This window comes from Leptodactylus fuscus, chromosome 11 (genome assembly GCF_031893055.1).
Source record: "Leptodactylus fuscus isolate aLepFus1 chromosome 11, aLepFus1.hap2, whole genome shotgun sequence".
Lineage (NCBI taxonomy): Eukaryota > Metazoa > Chordata > Amphibia > Anura > Leptodactylidae > Leptodactylus > Leptodactylus fuscus.
In genome coordinates this window covers 8,062,593-8,082,024 of record NC_134275.1, presented here as the reverse complement: position 1 = coordinate 8,082,024, position 19,432 = coordinate 8,062,593, and the positions used below count along the sequence as shown (strand labels likewise).

The window sequence follows — 19,432 nt, the reverse complement described above, 5'->3', positions numbered from 1 at the left end:
GTCCGCCCATGAGCGTCTTCTGGTCTCTGTGGCGAAAGCCGTTTTTTTTAACCAGACACAAAGTCGGACATGCAGGACTTTGTGTCTGGTTAAAAAAAAATGGTTTCGTATTGTGCTGGTCAGCCTAATGCTATTAGCATCTAATGATTGACATGGAGGCCATTGTTATAGTCCGTGACTACTCACCAGCGCCTCACTATTGTACTGTGGCTCTGTCACAGACCTGTGAGGCCGCAGATGCTTTCGACCACGGCATGTAAGGAGTTAAACACCCTGGATTATTCATGGCTGCTGCAACAGGGTGTCAACTTTGCATTTCGGCACCCCCGCCCTTGACGTATTCGTGTGTCACAGGTGGGCAGGGATAGCAGCACGTGTGACATGACTGCTTCAGGTATCGTCTCCCATTAAGAATCATACAAACAGTCAGATATGATATTTGTGTAATAACGGACTGTGGTATATTATAAAGTATCGCCTCTGTATTATTAGAATAGGATTATATTGTTCTGTATATTCTCTTTTAGATGAGCGAAGCGAGGGTTAACTTTGTGGTCCTTCGGCACAGCACGGTGCAGCCTATGGATGTCCATGAAGAAGGAACGTCATCGGGAAGCAGCAGCAACGGCGAAAGTCCTGTCCATGTCCGCAAGAGGCCAAGTCTGCACCCGTGTAGGAGGAAGTCCACACATAGAGTGAGTATAGGCCGGAAAATGGCTTGTTAGTGCGGGCGAGAGGCTACAAGTTACTGACTCAGGGGGTTGTCCAATTTCAGACTAATATTAAGAGACCAATGTGATTGTATAATAATAAGTTGTACAATTTTCCAATATACTCTCTGTAGCAATTCGTCACGGTTTTCTAGATCTCTGCTGCTTGTCATTCATTCTGCAGTGGATAGAATTCGGTTTATGGTCATGTGATATACAGTCCAGGTCATGTGATGGACACACAGGTGTAAAGCTCGTTACTAGGCAGATGAGTGTAATGAGCCGTGCACCTGTGTACTCATCACATGACCGCATGGGCTGTCCCTCACATGACCGCATGGGCTGTCCCTCACATGACCGCATGGGCTGTCCCTCACATGACCGCATGGGCTGTCCCTCACATGACCGCATGGGCTGTCCCTCACATGACCGCATGGGCTGCCCCTCACATGACCGCATGGGCTGCCCCTCACATGACCGCATGGGCTGCCCCTCACATGACCGCATGGGCTGCCCCTCACATGACCGCAGGGGCTGCCCCTCACATGACCGCAGGGGCTGCCCCTCACATGACCGCAGGGGCTGCCCCTCACATGACCGCAGGGGCTGCCCCTCACATGACCGCAGGGGCTGCCCCTCACATGACCGCAGGGGCTGCCCCTCACATGACCGCAGGGGCTGCCCCTCACATGACCGCAGGGGCTGCCCCTCACATGACCGCAGGGGCTGCCCCTCACATGACCGCAGGGGCTGCCCCTCACATGACCGCAGGGGCTGCCCCTCACATGACCGCAGGGGCTGCCCCTCACATGACCGCAGGGGCTGCCCCTCACATGACCGCAGGGGCTGCCCCTCACATGACCTGTCCATCACATGACCACAGGGGCTGCCCCTCACATGACCACATGGGCTGCCCCTCACATGACCTGTCCATCACATGACCACAGGGGCTGTGCATCACATGACCACAGGGGCTGTCCCTCACATGACCACATGGACAGTCTATCACATGACCTGTCCCTCACATGACCGCATGGGCTGTCCCTCACATGACCGCATGGGCTGTCCCTCACATGACCGCAGGGGCTGCCCCTCACATGACCGCAGGGGCTGCCCCTCACATGACCGCAGGGGCTGCCCCTCACATGACCGCAGGGGCTGCCCCTCACATGACCGCAGGGGCTGCCCCTCACATGACCGCAGGGGCTGCCCCTCACATGACCGCAGGGGCTGCCCCTCACATGACCTGTCCATCACATGACCACAGGGGCTGCCCCTCACATGACCTGTCCATCACATGACCACAGGGGCTGCCCCTCACATGACCACATGGGCTGCCCCTCACATGACCTGTCCATCACATGACCACAGGGGCTGTGCATCACATGACCACAGGGGCTGTCCCTCACATGACCACATGGACAGTCTATCACATGACCTGTCCCTCACATGACCGCATGGGCTGTCCCTCACATGACCGCATGGGCTGTCCCTCACATGACCGCAGGGGCTGCCCCTCACATGACCGCAGGGGCTGCCCCTCACATGACCGCAGGGGCTGCCCCTCACATGACCGCAGGGGCTGCCCCTCACATGACCGCAGGGGCTGCCCCTCACATGACCTGTCCATCACATGACCACAGGGGCTGCCCCTCACATGACCTGTCCATCACATGACCACAGGGGCTGCCCATCACATGACCTGTCCATCACATGACCACAGGGGCTGTCCATCACATGAAGGAAAAAACTGCAACTATTTGTGGAAAAAAAAAACTTTGTAGCAACTTAACCAACATGATCATCTAGAGATTTTTACGATCCTCAGTGCATTTCTATGGACCGTCGAGTCACTACATCACTGACCCTACCATAGGACCTTGCAGGGTGTAGCTCCATGATATTAATGACCTACATATAGTAAGCAGTGTGTGTCAGAGGATATACAGTATGTGCATTGTACACCCACAACTCACCCGCTGTCCTGTTCTCTATATATAGGATCAGCCTCAGGCCAATCTATTAGTGGAAAAAATAGTGACTCTGAAGAAAGAGCCGCGAGAGTCTCTGGGGATCACCATCGGAGGAGGCCGGGATCATAAAAACAAACTCCCCATCTACGTCTCCAGTGTTCAGCCTGTCGGGTGTTTGTTCAGAGACGGCAGAATAAAGAAAGGTTAGACGCTCTCTTTGTAGGCCGACATAAGGGATCTGCGGATTATATGGGCTGATATGGACATTATAAGGTTTGTGTTTCCTCCTCTGTATAGGTGACGTCCTTCTTAGCATCAATGGGGTGGACCTGACGTGTCTGGGTTATATGGATGCGGTGGCGGCGCTGAAGTCTAACGCGGCCTCACATACGGTGGTCCTGAAAGTCCTGGAACTGGTGACAGAGAGACATGGAGAGACGACAGAAGGGGGCGCTGAGGTCATGAGGGACCCCGGGGGCATCTGGTCTCCTCTTTGGGTTCACTGGTTTAGTCTTCCAAGGTATGTAGTAACCTATATTAGCAGCGGAGGTCATCCGCCTGTTGTGGAAGCGTCACTGTATGCAGTTAGTACATAGCGTGTGCCCAAGATATATCATCCCCCGTTATTATGGTGTCACTTACACTACGGTCCCCTGAAATGATCTTGTACAGTATTTCCCACTCTATACCTCCCCACTATCTAAGGGATTTATGGCGCTGCTTGCATTTAACATAAAGACGTCTCCTATTACTTCACAGCTCCCTGCACTGGTGTCGGCACATTTCATTACGGAAGAGTACCTACGAAAGCTGGGGGTTCAGCATTGTTGGGGGTTACGAAGAGACCAAAGGAAATCAACCTTTCTTCATCAAAACCATCGTGCCTGCTACGCCCGCTTTTTTCGACGGACGGTTAAAGTAGGTCAAATTTTAGTTTACAGATTTACACAATAGAGTCCTGTGATCTACACGTATATTATATACATCATTGCTCTAAGTTTTAACTTCTATGAAATTTTAGGTAGAGTTTCGAGAATGACTTCCTATTATATTACTATAGAGCAGGGGTAGGGAACCTTCGGCTCTCCAGCTGCTGTGAAACTACAACTCCCAGCATGCTCCATTCACTTCCATGGGAGTTCCAAGAACAGCAGAGCAAGTGTGCATGCTGGGAGTTGTAGTTTTGCAACAGCTGGAGAGCCGTACGTTCCCTACCCCTGCTATAGAGTATCAGTATGCTCGAGGTGATGTAAGCAATTCCCAAATTAAAACACAAATCCGGGTATAAAAAGTTACACAATTTTATACATTTACTAGCATCTGCCCGCGACTTCATCTGCGGGTTGGTGTTGGCGCTGAGCCGCTTATATTTAAGCAATTGCTGTTGTGGATGATCCGCCTGCTCCCGCGTCTCGGCTCTGCTACATCTCTGCATATGCGCAGCATACTCAGTTGTATGTATATCTCTGTATATGGAGAGCGTACTCAGCTGTGCTACATCGCTGCTTAAGCTCTGCTACATCAGGCCATTTGGATTATAGGGGTGTTCTTATGTCAGTGTCTGAGCAGCTTCTGTGTTACAAAGGGCTGAATGGATGTTGCACAAATTTGCCACAGTTCGATCAGCCTGCTCCCGCGTCTCGGCTCTGCTACATCACTGCATATGTGTAGGATACCCAGCTGTATGTACATGTTTGCATATGGAGAGCCTATAGAGGTGTGTTACAGCGCTGCGTAAGCTCTGCTACATCGGGCAATTGTGATTACAGGGGTTTTGTTATGTGACTGTCTGAGCAGCTTCTGTGTTACAAAGGGCTGAACGGATGTTGCTGAAATGTGCCAAAGTTCTCCCCCTCCCCCATCAGAGGCAGAACAACACATTCCCCGTCGTACTCACTGAAATTCTACACCCGATATACTCCTCTTGCCCACACACAGCCTGCATGTTCTGTAGTCTCCTGATCTTCTATGAGACTCCATTTTCATCAGCTTTCACACTGTGCAGCTTCATCCTATATAGCTCCGCCCACAAAATAGCAGTAGCTCTGCCCACTGCCTAGCAATGATCCTATCCAAGAATGGCTCAAGGACCTGTGATGATGTCATCACAGGTCCTTTAGTGTTGTGTGAACCTAAATTCCTTCACTGCGGTCGTGTAGTGACGTCATTTACCGGGATAAAAAGTAGCCTATGTTTTAATCGGGGTTCCTATCTATGTGTGTGGCAAATTTCATGCAAATCCGTTCAGCCGTTTTTGCGTGATTGAGGAACAAACATCCAAACCCACAAACTTTCACATTTATAATATTAGGATATGTATCTTGTAATGCAATATAGACTTTACCGTATCATCAGCCCGTAATATAACTCAGATGCAGAACACTGTGAGCGCGGCCTATGTACCTCCAGCTTTATACAATCCTGTATGTGTAGTAATATGGCCACGTACGGGTCCTGAGTACGACGACCTAGCACAGAATTAGGATCCTTGTATTATGGACTATGGCTGACATTAACTTTCTCTCTGTAGGTGCGGAGACGAGATAGTAGAAGTCAATGGAGTGTCCGCTGTCGGGATGAGCAATGCAGAGCTGATCCCTATGCTAAAGGAGCAGAAGAACAGAGTCACCCTGACCGTGGTCTCGTGGCCCGGGAGTCTGGTCTGACCGCTGACTTACTTCCTATTTGAGTCTCAGCCGGACGTTTGTACCTTCTATCCATTTCCTTTTGTGTGTGACGTTCTCGGTCTCATCACTCTTTCATTTTTGGTTTCTGTTCTCCAGCTAGAAAATGTAGATATTTGTACCATAAATCCCAAGTCCTCCCCCCAATCCTGGTTCCAGTTTGCAGCGCTGATACAGTAGTGGATGTCACTTTGAGCTGATTTTGCACTTGCGCCGCTCACGTCCGACCTGACTTACCTTCTGGGTTTCCTATTAATAAGCCATTCTTAAATTATTGCCTTCCACATGGGCACTTTACGTGATAAAATACACCCCGTCATGGATGTGCAGCACCTGCATCCTACATGTTCGGGAGAGTTGAGCCCCTATCGGCTCCTTCGATGACCTGTACGAGAGGTTAGTTGTACTTGGAGATACATAAAGTGCCTACTGACTATCCCCTACCGCCTGATGGACCCCGAATATTATATCAGGGCTATCGGCCTGTGCTCTGACGTGGCCTAAAGCCCAAAGTCACCGGTAGCAGATTTGTTGCCTCGAAAATAAATTCCGGTCTCATGAAGAGCTATTTGTACAAAACCTATCAATAAACTGGCCGGTGAGATTTCGGCAATGAATCTGCTACATGTAACTATTCCCTATGATCCATTCTATGTAACAAGGTGGCGGAGCCGTCCCCGAGCAGCCCTATGTGTAATATAGGAGAGATACGGTAAGTGTGTATTAGGCCAATTGTAGACTGTGTAGATGAGATGTAATATTACACTCAGGCCTGTCATGACATGAATGTTCATCCAACCCATGACCCAGCTGGGCTAGTGACCCCTGCTGGGGACTCCTGACACGCGCCTGACTTAGTTGTAAAAAGGTGTCTTATAAGTCGTGGCATTTGGGCCGTGACCGAAGATTAAAGTGTTTCCCTCCGACTCCAGTCACACGCATTAGTCGTGGAGTCGCAGGGTTACGCAGCCATCTTTGGTCATTCGTTGTGGCCCCTATAATGTCATTTTGTTTCTTTACCTTATGACAACACACAGTAACGCTTAATGGATTGTAAATTATTTACAGAATTATAGCTAAAAGCTAAGGGTGTATTCACACGTCAGTTTTGTGGAGCTTTTTTATTGTACAGAATGGTGCGATAACACAACAAATCTGTTCAGATTGTTAAAGGGACGGCCAGGATAGAAATTATTTATTAAATTAGGCCGAGGAAGGTGGAAAAAAAAAACCAAACACTCACCCCTCGTTCACATCTGCGTTGGTAGAGTCTGCATGGAGACCCCCCCTCCAAAAGGAATACCAAACACAATTGTAAGCGCTGCACAGTAAAAGCACACAGATCCCCATAGACTATAATGGGGTCCGTGTGCTTGCTGCCCGCTGGCCGCATGAATCATGCAGACAGGAAAGTAGATTGAGAGTTACTTTCCTGTCCGTATGTTCTGTGCGGAGACCTGGTGGTAAACACACAGACCCCATTATAGTCTATGGGGTCCGTGTGCTTTCACTGCACAGTGCTTGCTGTTGCATTTGGTATTCCATTTTGGGGGTAGAGGTCTCCATGTGGACTCCCCGGACTATACCAACGCAGATGTGAACAAGGGGTCACCTTTCCCTGATACTCTGGTGCCTCCCATCACGGTCCGGGCCTGCTCCTGTGCTGTCTTCTTTTGCTGGACGTCCACACCCATTGACATGTCCTGTGCAACCTGCGGCGGGGACTTCTGCCCAAAGAAAACGGCGAAGCAGCAGAACCAAACCGCACTAGGAGGCAGCGGGGACAGGTGAGGTGGTTTTTTTTTTTTTTTTGGTTTTTTTTTCATTTCCACCTTCCCCAGCCTAAAATATATAACACCTCACGTCCACATGGTGTATTTTTGTGCCTAAGAAAAACAAACTCGTGTGACCCTGGCCTGAAAAAAAAAACCTACAAAACCGACAGCTGTAAATCCACCCGCAAAACTGGTCCTGATTCACAATTATTCAACTCAGGAAGATTTCATGATAAGAAAACTGATTTTCTTTTTTTTTTTTTTAATTGTGAAATAAATTTGGATACAAAAGAAAAAGCGCAAAGTACAAGATGTTATACAGCAGCTCTTATACCGGGGACCGCCTCTGATCTAACGCCATATGTAAGTTTTCTGTCATTGCTCTCACCACGTTCTAAAGCATCGGGTGTAAATAATATCTAGGCCGGATCCTTCACCATTGGACGAGGCTTTGTGAGATATTTACAGATCAGATGTATGACTGGTTCGCCTCAAACCAGATATGAAAAGAGCACAAAGCGCACTCGTCCTGGTTACAAATGATATATTTAGTGAAAATGCAAATGAGTTATTACAAAATCTATGGTCTATAGTAAATAACTGAATAAATTAATAACCAATATTAAAGACGACATGGTGAGGAGAGCTGGTGGTGCAGGAGCTCCCTCTTATATAACATGTAGAGTGCAGACAAGTCTCCAAAACTGACTGCACATTGTGGCATAAAAACATGAGCTGAAGTGAAGGAAGGTTGTGCAGGCGCAGGAGACTGTATCTGCATCATGGATCCATTCAGCTTTACCAGGTCAGTAGATCGTCCCAATATGCCAGACACTATCCTGGTGCATAGTCTAACACAGGGGTAGGGAACCTTCGGCTCTCCAGCTGCTGTGAAACTACAACTCCCAGCATGCTCCATTCACTTCCATGGGAGTTCCAAGAACAGCAGAGCAAGTATGCATGCTGGGAGTTGTAGTTTTACAACAGCTGGAGAGCCGTACGTTCCCTACCCCTGGTCTAACAAATGGAGCCAGTCGTCTGGAACTACAACTCCCAGCAAGTCTCGCTACTTTCATATTCCTTATCTAAGAAAATCCTATCAAGACAATGATTATACTGTGGCTGCTTCTTCAGTGTTCGGTCTAGTTCTTGGCTCTCTTCCTATAGGTGCCAACGCTTCCCTCTCTATAGGATCCCTCTTATACAGGTACAGCTATTCTTGCCATCACTTCTCTCAGAATAGTTGACAATTCTTGCTCCACATTTCTTCCAAGTGACCCAAAGACTTTCCTGGGGATTGAACCTGGATAATGGAAGGTCCACCCTTAGCGTCAGCAGATATAGGCGCAGTGTCTGGGATTATACAACGGTGGACCGTGATCTACCTGTATCGGTCTCTGTTCCTCATTCGCTGCCTAGCCTTGAGGCCGGCGTGCTCTTCTCTCTGACATCATGGCGGCTTACTCTTGTAGCCAAATCGTCCTCCAGACTCTTCTCCTTGGAGCGTTTGCTCTTCTTGCGCTTGTGCCTGCGATGGGACTCTCGCTCCTCGCTGTCCGCCTTCCTGAAATTCAAGTTCAACATGGAAGTTCATGATCTAAATGATATCTATTCCTGTTCTCGGTCCTACAGATTACATTGGTCAAACCTGTTACATTCTTGCAAGATTGGAAACCAGGATTGCGTATTGTGGCCGCTGTATATAGGGGTGGGTTACAGTTCTATAGGTTACTCCTCCACTAGACCTGGGGCTGCAGAGTTTGGGAGCGGTACCTACCTCCGGGAAGATTTATGCCTGTTGCTCTCCTCCCTGTCCCGATGTCGATGCTCTCCTTGGAGTTTCTCTTCTTTCTCCCAGCTGCGCTCACGACTGCGCCGGAACTTGCGCTCATATTCGTAGCTTCTCACGTGGCTGTAATTGAGGTGCCGGTCACTTTCCCTGCGATATCAGCAAAAAGAAGATTCAGCTGCAAAAGCTACATCAAGTATTCACCTTCATATGCAAAAGCCAACCCTGACACCGCACCATAAAGGTCATTGATCTTCAACATACAATGAATTTGTATCACAACTCAGGACGTTCTTTACCTACATCTAGAACTGCACATAGTAAGGAGGGGATATTATAGGACATTTACATGTAAAAGCACCGTCATGCAACCTTGCATCAGTATAGTGTCCATGGTTTATACTTTCTAAATATCCAGGGGCATAGAGGTCTATGGAGAGGAGGGAAAGACACACAAATACCCCCTGCTGTTACACCGTGAGTGAGGGAGCGATCCTGTCTCAGGGCTGTATCAGCAATAAAATAAATGGCCTCCTCTGCATAGACTTCTGTGTATGAGCTCAATAGCACAGCAATCTTTATAAACAGTCTGAGCGAAGAAGAGGAGAGCAGCTTAATAAGTGGAGAAAGAAACCGATTTCTTTAATATCAGGAAGTTTCTGCTACTCAAATATATTATCCATTTCAGAAGAGTTATATAGGCGGAGGTCCACTTTAGTAGCAGGACGCACGTCACATGTTTAGTTTATTCTATAGAAGTCCTCGGAGACTTACGGCTTGTAATTACTAAAGCTCGGGCTTCTGAATGTCTCCATCTCTCGTTCTTGCCGTCTTCTTGGTGCCCATTCGCTTCTTCCAGGGCTACTTGTACCTTTGTCCACAGTAGTTACCCAAGAAGTCTGAGCAGTGGAGACGGCGGGATAAGACATCGGACCTGGGCCTGTAGTGATTGAGGAAGACCGTGACGACTCGCGCCCATGTAACATTGTGACAACTCGTTCACGTAACAATGTGACAACTCGCCGTGTGACACAGTGACGACTCACGCCCATGTAACATTGTGACAACTCGTTCACGTAACAATGTGACAACTCGCCGTGTGACACAGTGACAACTCGCGCCCATGTAACATTGTGACAACTTGCCCATGTAACACTCGCTACCTCTTAATGTGTCCAACTCCAGAGCATTTCCCGTACCTGACCCTCTTCTCAAGTGTTATCCATGACTTGACTTCAGGTGGTTTGCTACTCGCTAAATCTGACCAAGGTGAAACCTTACTACTCACCATTAGAGAAGTAGAGCTGGCGAGGCGGGGGTCTACTGTTGTATGCAGCCGGGGGTCTTTAAAAGACAAGTCATAATATCATCATTATTATTAATGAAGACAGGTGTAACGAGCCATGAAGTGAATGTACTTACAACGTGACAAGCTTACCCGCTGGGGGGTGGGATGTACACGGCCGGAGGAGGAACCAGGGGTGGCGGGAGCAGCGCTAGGACAAGGAGTACAAAGCAAGCGTCAGATTCATTACATGTCTGACATAGAGAGAGGGTCTCACATACACTAATGGACATGTATGACAAGACACAAATACATACAACTTATCAGGGGTGTCTATGTATGGACAGATATGGGGAACAATCACCTGGAGGGGGCAAGGCTGGTGGAACTGGGGCAGATGGTGGAGGAGGAGGAGGGCGCTGGAAGAAAAGTGGAGGTGGAGGAAGTCCATTGAATGGTGGAGGATTATGGACAATGGATGGTGGAGGGAGGAGAGGTGGAGGAGGAGGAGGTTGCTGATGTTGCATGAGAGGATGAGGAGGCTTGTATTCCTGAGGATCGGCCACCTTTAGAAGAAGATACGTTACAGCATCGTTATATCTACAGGTTATGTCACGACTGAAACCAGATCTATGAACCCACGAACTATGACATCAATGGAAGTCCCAAAATCTGTTACTAGATAGTGAACAAGCCACATACCCAGACTAAATATCCAGAAACAGAAGGAGATCGTCAGGAACCTTAAGTTACCTGAACAGGAACATCATCTGCGTCCTGAATGTCCCATCTCCTGCCTTCAACCCGAGCGATGCTGCAGATCTCGCCACCAATCACATCTATGGCCTTGGCTTGCTTCCTAATAGAAAACAATAGACTTCTTAGATACAGTATCTTCCTATATACAGAGCGTCAGTCTGCTGTCACATGACCTGCCCGAGGACCCTTTCTGGGGCGAAAGAAAGTGAACAATGTGCCCAGAGAGCGTCGTCACCGTTCACTACACCTTAGTATGGCCGATATATGGCTACAATATAACAGTCTGCTGCAGTCAATGGGGCTTTATGTCTAGATTTCTGCCGAATAAGGGCCCATTCACATCACACTTCTAGCATCTGTTTAATAGATTGCAACCATTTGGATACATTGTATTTCAGGCGGACACAGACACAGAGTCTCCGACACAAATGTAGCAATTCACTGACTGCAAACAGGATACGGTTGAGGCCCCATGTTACGGAAACACAGCTTTTTAGGTTGCAAATTTTGTTGCGTTTTTTTTTTAGCCAAAGCCAAGAATATCTACAAAGGGGGACATATATGAAGAGCTTATAGTTCTACCTCTTGCTTATTCCACTCCTGGCTTTGGCTCAAAAAAACGCAACAAAATCGGCAACAAAAAAATTGTGATTCCGCAACGTGGGGCCTCAGTCTAAGAAGGTTTTCCTGATACAAGTAGAATTGAAACAAATTAAAATAAATATTGACAGATTTTCACCCATTCTGTGAGGCTTCACTTATAGATCTTCCTTCCTCGATATTAAAGTTCAGGCCACTTGGATCAAACGTATCTTCTCCTCCTTTACTGGTGTAACCCGTCCGGCCCTGCTGCACCTACATGGAGAACACAACATCGACAGTGTTTTATTACCGTCAGCTTTAAGGGGATGTAAACTTTTGCAAACAGTTCTTTTATAATTGTTCTAGTCCACGGAAGCCTCGAGATCACACGACAGTTTACTTTACTGTGATTTTGTTCTCCTTGCTGTGTGAATAGGAGTTTTCCAGGCCCAGCTGCAGCCTCCTCTGCTTCTCACAATAAACCTTCCAAGTCGCTTCATTAAATCCATAGTTGAAGTAGTCGGAAAGATCGGCCCCTAGAAGGAAGTAATACAAGGATACACAACAGAGCAAGTCATCTTCTTATTGAGCATTTAGTAACTTGTATTCACATATATTATTCCCACAAACTGAAGGAGTGCGGAGGCTAAAATCATGGTGGAAACCTTCTGTGCATATACATCCCCTGCAGGGCTATATACTGGCTGTTCCCTTGTGCAGCCTGTTCTTGGCTTTGTTGCATTTGAGACTCCTTTGCATTCATGGAATCTGTGGACAAACTACATTTCCCATGATGCATCTGCCGGCTCTCACTCTGTGTTTGCTGCTCAGGGGGATGAGAGGCTTGCAAATGAAGATCACAGCAGCAGCAAAAGCTGCCCAAGGGCACAGCAAGGATATAGCACTGCTGTGGGTGTATTTGCAGATTGGAATTTTTGGAACCTGGAGAACTCCTTTAAGGGATTGATTCATTTTTAGTAACAAATAGATGTGAATATATCATAAAAACACACTAGGATCAAAGAGGTTTTCTCACCAAAGCAAGTTATTCCCAATCCATAGGAGAGAAGATCCTTGCAGATAAGCGGGGGTCCTACTGTCCCTAAACTCCCTGATCAGGAGATTGGGGGGATTTCGGTCATATATTCTGAATGGATCGGAGGCCGCGCAGCGTGTGCATGGTTCCATTCATTTCAGGCCTGAACGGAGCGATGCGCCTGCTACCATTCACCTCTCCATTCAGAATGGGGAACAGAAGTCCCCTACTCTCCTGATCAGTGGGGTCCTGAGCGGTTAGATACGAGATAAACCCCCGGAGAACTTCTTTAACAACCAGTATGAGATGGTAATACAGAGTAGCAGTAAAGGTTTGAGGGCAGATTCATCGGCAGCTGCAATCTCACGTTGTACCTGGTTTCCTCCAGGGCTTTTCTTCAAAAGAATCCAGATCCACTTCTAGAACCGGAAGGCCATTAATGCAGCCGGGAGCAGAAAAGTCTATTCCTTTTGGTGCCAATTTACCTGGAATGAGAAGGGTTATTGAAGAAACTCTATGTAGATTCTTTCATTCCCCAAGAAATATATCAAGACGTGTTTCAGATCTCTGTGCTGTTTCCTGGACATTTGTGGAAAAAAATAAATAAATAAATAAATAAATAACAACAGGGTGCTCCCATTTCCCTTGTCAAAGGGCTGTTCCCCTAGAGCGGCTGTCAGTACTGTCTGGACATGGTCAGAGTTTTTGGGGACACATCAGACTATAACCTCATGTGGTCAATATAGTCATAAACCTCTAAGAGCAATAACAGAGGAACTGAACCACACAAAGCTCTAAGGAAAGGGGCTCCGAAATTCTGTAAAATAGACAAGTCAGGAGAGGGGACGGATCCTCAATTCTACAACTATATACCTCCCTCTCTGTGTTTCTTTATTCTATAGCCCTGCAATACGTACGGTAACCTACTGGCTAGAAGACGTGAATCAACTGCTCAGAAACACAAAACATAATTAAAGGGGCCCCGAAATTTGTATTCCTTTTTTTTTTTTTTTTTGTGAGCCCCATATAGGGCTGACAATCTACATTTTTTCCCTATCAGTACATCTTTGGAGAATGGGAGGAAATCCAAACACAAGGAGAACATACAAACTCCTTGCAGATGTTGTCCTTGGCAGGATTCGAACCCAGGACTCCAGCGCTGCGAGGCCACCATGCTCCCCAGGAATTAGTATTCCTTGAATCTGCAAGAGGAGACATCTACTGTATTATATAGAGCACAGATATATTCACCGGCGGCGCCGTAGCTTCTCCCTCCTTTCACACTTTGATTTGACGCTGATCCCCTAGGAAAGAAGAACAAAAAGATCTACAGAACATCGACCAATAAAATCTTCACTTGTAGATACGTGCACGTAGGGGAGGGGGGGAGGGCTTTGGCTATTTCACCAATATTGGTTGTAGGATAAGAGTCACCTCGGTGCAGCAGGAAAGAAGCCGAATGATCTGTCGGGGTTAGACATTTGTAATTCTATTATTCTATTATTGAGTAATTCGATACTTTGTGTCAGATTTGTTTCATAGGAAAGTAATACGGCAAATGGGAAGAGGATTCAGCGCCGACCTGGTGCCCTTTTGCCACTTCTTGCCCCTTTAGTGTCCCCTGATGCCCATTTATTGCCCCTTTCTACAGCTCGCCCTCGTACGTACATGCAGGATGGAGCTCCTGTTCTTATGTCGCCAATTGTGACCATGACATCATCACTGTCGGTGTCGCTGTCTTCATCGTCATCACTGCCGCTCTGTGTGATCTGTGTGAAGATATGGAGAGTCAATGTCTCTTGTTCCACCCAAAGTTTCCATGACATACAGTACAGTATATACCTGCCATTGCCTTTCTGTATACGACACCTCAGGGATCACCTGAATTACCTGCAGCGCCTCCTCCTTGGGCTCCACGCTCCCGCTCGAGACGTCTTGCAATGTATCACATGACTTTGTACGGCTGCACAATCCAAAGCAGAACATAGTTAGGACCTCAGACGTGAATGTTCTATCAGCTAGACATAAACTACACATAAGAAGTCTCAGCCGTCACAAGACATATAGGACAGGCCTGTAGCTCTTACTGAGGTGTTTCACTTATTAAAGTGAACGGAGCTGAGCTGAAGTCTATGGAGCAGGCAGGAGAGGAGCTCGTAATACTGGTTATTCTTCCGTCTCCTCTTACGAGCTCCTCTCCTGCCGGATACACTAGAGACAGGTTACAGTTCATAGAAGTCTATGGAGAGGTGGAGGAAGAGGAGTGGGTGAGAAGTACACAGACACAGGTACTGTCCTTCTGACGCAGATTCTGTACAAGGTTTCTCACCTTACTAAAGAAAAAATACTGCTATAAAAGTGCTAGGAGTCTGCTAAACACTGACTGTGCTGTCTGTGCTTGGTTCTCTCTCACATGGCTCCTCCTCCCATCTCCTATCTCCATAGACGTCTATGTAACCAGATCTGTCTTCAGTGTAGACTAATGTCTCAGTAAACTGAACAATTTAGCTGAAAACAGGAGCCATAGTTACATCCGGCCCGTAGTGACCCACACATTCAAATGAATTGTCAGAGCCGCAATTACAGACAAGTATCGGAGCTGTCAATTCATGTGAATATATGGGTCAGTGAAATCCACAGATGACCCGCAGACTGTCATCTGCATGAAGCTTAAGCTGTAATACTCTGTGCTGCTGCTGTAGGTGTGAAGCTCGATAAAGATATGTCAGATGGCAAGAAAAGACATTAAAATACTGATCCTTAAAGGGGTTGTCCAAGCAAGAATGGACTGTAAATTTAGGTTAAAAAAATAAAAAAATCATCCTCCCCTTTCCCCGGTGCTGCGGGGCTTCCCAGCGCGGTCCGGTCCTCTCTACCCAGTGCTGATTTGTGAAGTCCCAGTTACATGTGACCGCTGAGGGCATGTGATATCACTTCCTGTGACATCCGGGGTCTCTTCCAATCAGAAGGGATCTGGACACCGGAGCACCGAGGACAGGAGAGTGTGATTTAAAAAAATAAAATTAAATTTCCCCTCCCTCCGGCCTATATACACTATAAAACATTTGCCTGGGCAACCTCTTAGGGTCAATGCACATGGAGTTTTTGGGCATGCATTCTGACGCAGAATCCGCACCCAAAAACTCAGTGTGCATTGAACCTTAAAATATTTCCATAAGGCGTCTCATCAGAATCCAGACATTAGATCTCTCTCCTGTATTATCTTCATGGACAGGGGAGAGGATTCGCTTTTCTGGTGGAAATAAAATCCCTAAAGCTTCGCAGCAATTACCCCGGACTCGATCCTGTCTCCTCATCATGGTTGTGCATTGGAGAATCTGAAAGCAAAGACATACAGTAAGTGACATTAGAGGAAACGTTCCAGATAAGCCTTATAGGTTACGTGTCAGAAGTCTGAGAGTCCGTACAGAACGAATGGGGGGGATGGGCACTGGATTGGCCCTTCACGTCTGAGATCATAGAACGGCGATTACTCCGAGACTCCGCTCGCTTCATTGTGTCGCTTCTGTTATAGGAGCAGAACAACGGAACAGTCTCTACAATGACGGACATCAAATATACAGGGATCTCCGGTAACTGCCCCGCTGGACCTGCCCGTGCGCGGGGGTGGGTCATGGCGCCCGAGGTCTTCATGGCCTGACTTACAATAATGACTCTTAAGAAGAATCTCTCTATAAGGAAAGGAATAAGACTCGCAGCTCCTACAGCTTCGGGGTCACTGATCAATGACAAATATTTGGGTTTAGAATCTCCAGTAAGAAACAATGTAACATATGATGTGTCCAAAGATCCTGGGGACGAAGAAATACGTCTTAAGATGCCGGCGCTGTATTGTACAGGACACTGGATATTCCCATCCAGATTAGAGAGCAGGTGCCGAGGATTTATAAGTGGAAACGCCAGAATTGGAAGCAGCTCGGGGTTAACCCTTCGCAGTCATTGAACCAAAGCCATTGAACCAGCGTTTCCCTCGTGCAGGTTAATAAGGGATCGGGGATTAATTATTTTCTTCCTAAAGGGAATTTGTGTTGATTTGGAAGCCGACGCTGCGGGAATTGCAGAAATCTGACGCTTAGTCTGTGACATGACAGGCAATAAGAAGGTAAACGCTGCAATTACTGACGCCAGGTCCCACGGGACGTTCTAGGATGGCCGGTCCTGCAGGACAATACAATGAGCGACAATATAATGATATACGGTCTGAGGCTGCTAATACAGAGATGGATACAGACGTGCGGTCCTAGTATATTCCATGAAGGATATTCATCTTCTATCCAGAGAGCGGAGGACAAATATCTGATACGTGGGATTGTTGTGTATTCAGCCTCGCTGTCTCTGGACTCCGTGTCCCCTGCTGTGTATAGGTTGCACCACACAATGACTTTCTATGGCAGTCAGAGACGCTGCAGACAGGAGGTGTCGCACAGTGTGAGCACCTGCCTAGTGACAGCACCTACCTAGTGACAGCACCTACCTCCTCCTCCTGCTCCATACAGCCAGAGTTCCTCCTCCAGACCCCCGCTGTCCTCTCCTGCCCCCACTGCCCGGCCAGGCGGAGGGTTCCCGGGGCCCGGAGCTGTGGGCTCCGCTGTGCTCATCCCGGCAGTGCTGCGGTACCAGGTGCGGCATCTCCAGGGGCCCCGGCAGCTGCTCCTGCCAGGTCCTAGCGCTGCTGGTTACACACCCTCCTCCTCCTCCTAGTCCTGAGGTAGAGGCAGGATTCTCCAGGTGTCCCTGCTGTAGTAAATCCTCTGACAGAACCGAACAATGGAGGAACCCCGCCTAAGTGTTATAGGGGAACTCTAACTATAGAAGATTCTCATCTACAGGATGCTTGTACTGGAGAAACCTCCGGCCATTTGCTTCTTTCATGAGTTATGTGGTCTTGTTTGGATTAGGACACAGAATTTTCATGGACCCAGTTTATTTCTAGGATGCCAAAGTGTCCTTGTGTTGTCACCATCACTGATGCCAGTGGGCGACGGGTGCAAAACCTTTCACGTCTTCTGGCTCTGAAAAAGTGATAGTGCCCTGAATTCATCGCACTGTTTTGCGCCTACGGGCTGGAGATGTCGGTGCAGGAGATATGGGCGTGGGAGATGTCGGTGCAGGATATATGGGCATGGGAGATGTCGGTGCAGGAGATATGGGCGTGGGAGTTTGTTGGTGCCGGAGATATGGGCGTGGGAGATGTCGGTGTTGGAGATATGGGCATGGGAGATGTCGGTGCCGGAGATATGGGTGCTGAAGATGTCGGTGCCGGAGATATGGGCGTGGGAGATGTCGGTGCCGGAGATATGGGCGTGGGAGATGTCGGTGCAGGAGATATGGGCATGGGAGATGTTGGTGCCGGAGATATGGGCATGGGAGATGTCGGTGCCGGAAATATGGGCGTGGGAGATGTCGGTGCAGGAGATATGGGCGTGGGAGATGTCGGTGCCGGAGATATGGGCGTGGGAGATGTCGGTGCCGGAGATATGGGTGTGGGAGATGTCGGTGCGGGAGATATGGGCGCGGGAGATGTCGGTGCGGGATATATGGGCGTGGGAGATGTCGGTGCAGGAGATATCGGCGCTGGAGATGTTGGTGCAGGAGATATGGGCGTGGGAGATGTCGGTGCAGGAGATATGAGCGTGGGAGTTTGTTGGTGCCGGAGATATGGGCGTGGGAGATGTCGGTGTCGGAGATATGGGCATGGGAGATGTCGGTGCCGGAGATATGGGTGCTGAAGATGTCGGTGCCGGAGATATGGGCGTGGGAGATGTCGGTGCAGGAGATATGGGCGTGGGAGATGTCGGTGCCGGAGATATGGGCGTGGGAGATGTCGGTGCTGGAGATATGGGCGTGGGAGATGTCGGTGCAGGAGATATGGGCGTGGGAGATGTCGGTGCAGGAGATATGGGCGTGGGAGATGTCGGTGCCGGAGATATGGGCGTGGGAGATGTCGGTGTCAGAGATATGGGCGTGAGAGACGTCGGTGCAGGAGATGTCAGTGCTGGAGATATGGGCGTGGGAGATGTCAGTGCTGGAGATATGGGCGTGGGAGATGTTGGTGCCGGAGATATGGGCGTGGGAGATGTCAGTGCTGGAGATATGGGCGTGGGAGATGTTGGTGCCGGAGATATGGGCGTGGGAGATGTCAGTGCTGGAGATATGGGCGTGGGAGATGTTGGTGCGGGAGATGTCAGCGCTGGAGATGTCGGTGCCGGAGATGTCACTGCTAAAGATATTGCCGTTGTTGGTTTCGGCCCCATTATCCCTTCACCGTCATGAGGGCAGGCCTTAATGCTCACCTTCATCGCTGGCTACAGAAGAGTACTGTCAGGGGGATTCCTTACCGCTCAGTGATGACACTAGACTGTAATGTCCGCCCTTCTGACAGTGGAGAGATATCAGTGCCAAAACACACGCCACCGGCATCTCCAGCACCCAGGTGCACATTGAGTGAATTCAGCAGACTGTCGGCTTTCTAGCAGTATATAATATTAGCACAGGTGCCAGAGGACGTGAAAGGTCCTTTATAAAGGGAGTCTGGGATCACCAGGGATGAGCTACATAGATGAAAGGGGTGATCTGATTTCTAAGATCCAGATCTAAGATTCAGATCTGTAGGAAACAGTTTATAGGGTGAGGGAGCAGCACGGCTTTCCAGCGCTGCCTTGGTATCGGTGACCTGTGGGATCCCGGGTGACAGACACATGGATTTGGAGGAAAACAATATTGAAGTCTTATGCAAATGAGGCAGTTGTCATTCTAGGGGCGGGGACTCAGCTACTGGAGCGCTGCAGGCATGGGATGGTAGGGATCTGCATGGTAAG

At 48.5% G+C, this 19,432-nt stretch overlaps 2 protein-coding genes across 2 annotated transcripts in view; one reads left to right on the top strand and one right to left on the bottom strand.

Moving 5' to 3' along the window:
- LOC142185119 (ligand of Numb protein X 2-like) overlaps positions 1 to 6,150 on the top strand; it is a 33,112-nt gene extending 26,962 nt beyond the window's left edge. Inside the window, exons 6-10 of the mRNA XM_075260375.1 lie at positions 528 to 695; positions 2,712 to 2,886; positions 2,981 to 3,203; positions 3,443 to 3,601; positions 5,214 to 6,150. Of these exons, the coding sequence (XP_075116476.1) occupies positions 528 to 695; positions 2,712 to 2,886; positions 2,981 to 3,203; positions 3,443 to 3,601; positions 5,214 to 5,349 (861 nt within the window). The 3' untranslated portion in view covers positions 5,350 to 6,150. The remainder of the gene's footprint in view (positions 1 to 527; positions 696 to 2,711; positions 2,887 to 2,980; positions 3,204 to 3,442; positions 3,602 to 5,213) is intronic.
- Positions 6,151 to 8,546: 2,396 nt separating this feature from the next.
- Positions 8,547 to 17,212, bottom strand: LOC142184746 (uncharacterized). The gene is made up of 15 exons (XM_075259806.1): positions 17,089 to 17,212; positions 15,886 to 15,931; positions 14,484 to 14,556; positions 14,262 to 14,362; positions 13,845 to 13,897; positions 12,968 to 13,078; positions 11,963 to 12,093; positions 11,715 to 11,830; positions 10,970 to 11,075; positions 10,581 to 10,782; positions 10,370 to 10,427; positions 10,220 to 10,275; positions 9,706 to 9,871; positions 8,920 to 9,081; positions 8,547 to 8,706 (listed from the first exon to the last, which is right to left on the bottom strand). Exons 1-15 carry the CDS (start codon positions 17,210 to 17,212, stop codon positions 8,547 to 8,549), a joined length of 1,665 nt encoding a protein of 554 aa, XP_075115907.1.
- Between the last annotated feature and the right edge of the window lie 2,220 nt (positions 17,213 to 19,432).

Coding starts and splice junctions, on each gene's coding strand:
- LOC142184746 (XM_075259806.1), bottom strand. CDS start 17,212: ATGAGCACAGCGGAGCCCACAGCTCCGGGCCCCGGGAACCCTCCGCCT. Junction 11,831..11,962: donor GCAAGGAGAACAAAATCACA/GTAAAGTAAACT, acceptor TTCTCCATGTAG/GTGCAGCAGGGCCGGACGGG. Junction 9,872..10,219: donor CCAGCTCTACTTCTCTAATG/GTGAGTAGTAAG, acceptor CAATCACTACAG/GCCCAGGTCCGATGTCTTAT.